Raw genomic sequence first — 4219 nt, forward strand, 5'->3', positions numbered from 1 at the left:
GGAGATTCGTGCAGATATTTTCTTCTTTTTCTTTCCTTTTTCTTTTTATGTTTGATTTGTGCCACTTAGATGAGCAATAATTAGATGTGCCCTGGGCACACCCATAAAAACGTCTTAAGGATAAATTCGCATCGCCCAAAAAAATGTGGTGCTTACGTCGCAGCAAGGCTACCAACACATATATATAGGCACCATTTATCTTTCATGCACGCTTTTCCTTGAGAAACCTTTCCCTTCCTCTCTCGCCCTGGAAACAACGCCAGCAACGATCTCCCTTTTCCCGGTTCGCCTCCGTTCTCCATTTCTTCCTTTGCTCCTCGCCCCCGTCCCAATCCTCCTCTGCACAAGCGACCGGCGAGACATACAAACCGAGCAGAGCGATCGGCCGTCGCGGTGATCCACTCCGGCCAAATCCAATTTGCAGGTACGCGTTGCAAATAGATATGCCTCAAGCTCTTGCATCAGTTTTTGACATATCTCCGTACATGGAACCTCGCAAGATGTAATCGATGTCGCAGGCAATCTTCAAGAACTTTTTTTTTTTTTTTTGAAACAAGCAACAACTGCTTTGGAACGCAGAGCATGCTGTTTAAGGTTGCCGGTTGGTCATGAATCAAACAAATAAACTTGTTTGTGTTTTCTTTTAGATCTTCTGGTCGAAACATTGAATGTCCAACTAGAGCAAAAAATCATTCTTGTCAACCACAATTCCACAAATGGCCTAATAATAGGCCCCCCTCTTCTAAATATAAGCGCCATGCCTACGAAGATCGACACATGCATCACGTTCGCACGTTGTTCTGTTCTGCAGGGCAGTCCCTATATTTCGCAGCACCTCGTCAGCCACACAATCACCCAGAGGAGTTACTAATCAAGAAGGCAGGAGAAAAAAGAGGAGACCTAACAATAGTAAATTAGCTAGGAGACTGATTTGATTGATGGAGGACAAGAAGAAGGACCTGCTACGGCGGCTGACCATCATCTCCATCCCGTTCGTGTTCGTGGCGATCCCATCCATCGTCATCTTCGTGGGCATGCTGTCCCCGCACGCGGCGGGGCCCAAGGTGGCGGTGGCGTCGCCGGAGCAGAACCACACGGTGGGGATGCTGAGCACCATGACCGGCGGGCAGATGATCCTGAGCTGCCGCGCCGCCTTCGCCGGCAACTGGGAGTACTTCCACTACTTCATCCTGGACCCCTACAAGCCGCAGCACGCCTTCTTCCAGCCCCAGACCGACCACTACGCCATCCTCTGCAAGTGGGGCTACATGGGCAACTTCCTCCAGGACGTGGTCGTCTTCAACAGCAGCGAGCCCTACGCCAAGCTCTGCGCCGTCAACGCCGGCGGGTGCCGCTACCTGTTCCAGGATGGCCAGATGTTCCTCGTCACCGGGAGGCACGCCACCAAGGCCGCGCCGTGGCAGCACCGGGAGAAGAAGCTCATCGGAGACGTGCTGCTCAGAGACTGCAAGCACATCCTCGGCATCTTCCCCACCATGTGCCACTACACCAAACACGACCACCAGTACGTCGGCAAGATCATCAGCCGGTGGAGCTGGTGGTTCAACTACTAGCCAAGCCGGCTGGCCATTACCGCTAGTTGGTTAAGAGTTTAGCTAGATGTAACATCAATATTTTACAGTGGTCATGTCCAAGAAATGCTGTCAGAATTGACAAAGCAATCAGGGCTCAGGATACCCATTTCTTGGAATCGGGTCAACTTGTATATATTAGCAGTGATCATATCCCTACTCCATACATATATCAGAGTGTCGTGGTGCAACGAAAAACTGTATGCCAGGCATCACATGCTGCTAAGTAAGATGAGGCGACGGGGCTTACGGAGTGTGATCTTACCAACAAATGAAAAAAAAAATGATGCAGGAAGCACAGGGTGTGATTACAATGGTGGGTAGAAGTATGATGATACAGAGAAGCCAAGGAAGAGGAGGCCTCCAATGGTGGCTACGGTGCCTTGCGATATCCTCGACGCAAGCATACTGCCGCCCACCACTGCGAATGATGTGCAGATGGTGTGCCCCAAGGTTGCTCCAATGGCAACACCTACAGCATTCTTGTGCGTAGCCAGCTGCATTTCAAAACATGCTACCGGTTAAAATGGATTTTTGCTTGACCACAGACAAATTGAGAATTTGATTGTGGAAGGGAAATAAGTCATACTGCAATTGTGGCTATCTGACTTCGGTCGCCCCACTCAGCCAGGAAGGTCAACACAAATGACTGGATCATAAAAAAGAAGTCATACATCAAGCCGTTGATACATATCACACTCGTTGCAGCGTCACTGAAGGTATATTTTATCAAGCATTGTATATGCACAGTTGGCGTGAACAGAAATATACTATGCAACAAGACTAAAAAGGGAGTTGTAAAATTTCTCAATCCTATATAATTACATCTCAAATGAGATGGTAGAAAACATAGTTATCAAGAAAGAATCATTAAATCATAAATGAGAAAAGGACAGGAAATACACCTCCAAGAAAATAGGAGTACATAACCTTGAGAAGACACGTCTAAATGTTGATTTCCCTTGACCTGCTTCCAGCTTTTCCTGTACCTGCATATTTCAAGCGATCAAAAATTATAAGGTGTTTAAATTAGCACACCAAAAAAATTAAAAGAACAGGTTCGAGCCAGTAGGGATGCATGATACACATATCCAGTTGATGCTAAAACCGCTATTGACACAAAAGGAAGAGTTTTATGATTAGCAGTTTATGTGGTAAACAAACAAGACTAAGCTAATTCTTAGCTGTAGAGGTGAAGAACCATGTAAGAAAATGCACATACTTCTTCTATTTCCTTGTTCTGTGACGCCCTAGAATCTGATCTCCAAGCAATGTAAAGCAGTCGCAGCCCAAAGAACGCGTAAAGGACTGAAGCACAAAAACAAAAGGAGGATGTTAGGCATTAGACGAACTGGTGAATTAACTGTATGCTAGTGCTATAAAATTGGCAAACATGCATATTTCACAAAATACCTTACTTGAGATTTAAAGAATATATATGTGTAATCAACAATATATTATAAGCATGATCAGACCGATGGAGGCTCCTTAGTACGATTTTTCAATCCCAGTTTGCCAAACTCATGTGAAGTTGGTGTCGTCGAATCTCCTTAGATGTATCACTAATTTTGCACTAGGCCTTCCATGAAAAAGGCGAAGAAGAGTTTAGTCCACAGTTGTGCACAAGTTCAGGAACCCAGTTTTAAGCCTCACTAGCACTTGCACATTTCCATGGTAACTAAATGTGCTTCTTTCTTTTAGCCAACACTTATTTCCCGATAGCTAGATTTTGAATTTGTTTGCACTGTTAGGAGAACACAGTCCATAAGGAGATCTATTTATATAATGACATTATAGTTTGAATATTGTGATTTGGTTTTGACACTGCTCGGTGCTCACTGGGCACCTATGGTTTACTAGACATAAGATCTTGGTTAAAGATAAGCTGATCTATCAGTCTCACCCTACTGGTGTGCATCTTCTTACAGCAATGGCAACCATTGTGGAAGGGGTGAGTCAGCGGACTAAAGGAAAATGGCTGATGTAGTGTAAGGGGGATCCTTTTTTGTGGTTTTGAGTGAGTGACTGAATGGGCCATGGAGCGGTGCATTCCTGGTTTCTGCTTTGCTCCGTTTCGTAACTTAATCTGGCAATCCCAGCATAGCTCTCTATATGTCTTGCTGTCTGAACTCTTACACATAAGTAAAATAAAGATAGAAGAAAACCGAAGATTGTTGCTTATGCAACTTTCCTATTCTAATTTAGAGGCTTGCTTGGGTTCCGGGAGAAATAAATCAACATGTAACTGGGGAAAGGCATTTATCTATAATTACAATATTACAGGAATTTGCACAGCTTGTATTTATACAGAGGCACTGATTCTGAAGGATTCTAGCAAATGCAGGTGCAAGTATCAAGCCTTTGAATTTCTATCTACTAATATGTCAAAACTGAACCATTTGGTTTTTGGACAATGTTGGCCATCTAATGCATATTTCAGGTATTTGCAGAGATCAATATTTAGCAAGTTGATGTTAAAGCGTATATCAATGCATTTGGAACAGTTTATGGTCATATTGTGCCATTTCATTTGATGATTTGACCAATATTCTCCAACGTCCAGGATGTCCATGCACAACAATATGAATCTACGACGTTGTCTACTTGGAGAGCTGACCCCCGCGTCG

At 44.4% G+C, this 4219-nt stretch overlaps 2 protein-coding genes across 2 annotated transcripts in view; one reads left to right on the forward strand and one right to left on the reverse strand.

The window, feature by feature from the left end:
- The first annotated feature begins 228 nt into the window (after nt 1-228).
- Nucleotides 229-1574, forward strand: LOC123153288 (uncharacterized). Its single transcript, XM_044572480.1, has 2 exons — nt 229-424; nt 812-1574. The coding sequence occupies exon 2, from the start codon at nt 939-941 to the stop codon at nt 1572-1574; it is 636 nt and encodes a 211-aa protein (XP_044428415.1). The 5' UTR covers nt 229-424; nt 812-938.
- Nucleotides 1575-1701: 127 nt separating this feature from the next.
- LOC123151710 (GDT1-like protein 4) overlaps nt 1702-4219 on the reverse strand; it is a gene marked incomplete at its 5' end in the record, with an annotated part of 5330 nt that continues 2812 nt past the window's right edge. The window contains 4 exon segments of the mRNA XM_044571376.1: nt 1702-2089; nt 2182-2241; nt 2498-2581; nt 2815-2900. Of these exon segments, the coding sequence (XP_044427311.1) occupies nt 1901-2089; nt 2182-2241; nt 2498-2581; nt 2815-2900 (419 nt within the window).

The sequence above is a fragment of the Triticum aestivum genome, chromosome 7A, assembly GCF_018294505.1.
Source record: "Triticum aestivum cultivar Chinese Spring chromosome 7A, IWGSC CS RefSeq v2.1, whole genome shotgun sequence".
NCBI lineage: Eukaryota > Viridiplantae > Streptophyta > Magnoliopsida > Poales > Poaceae > Triticum > Triticum aestivum.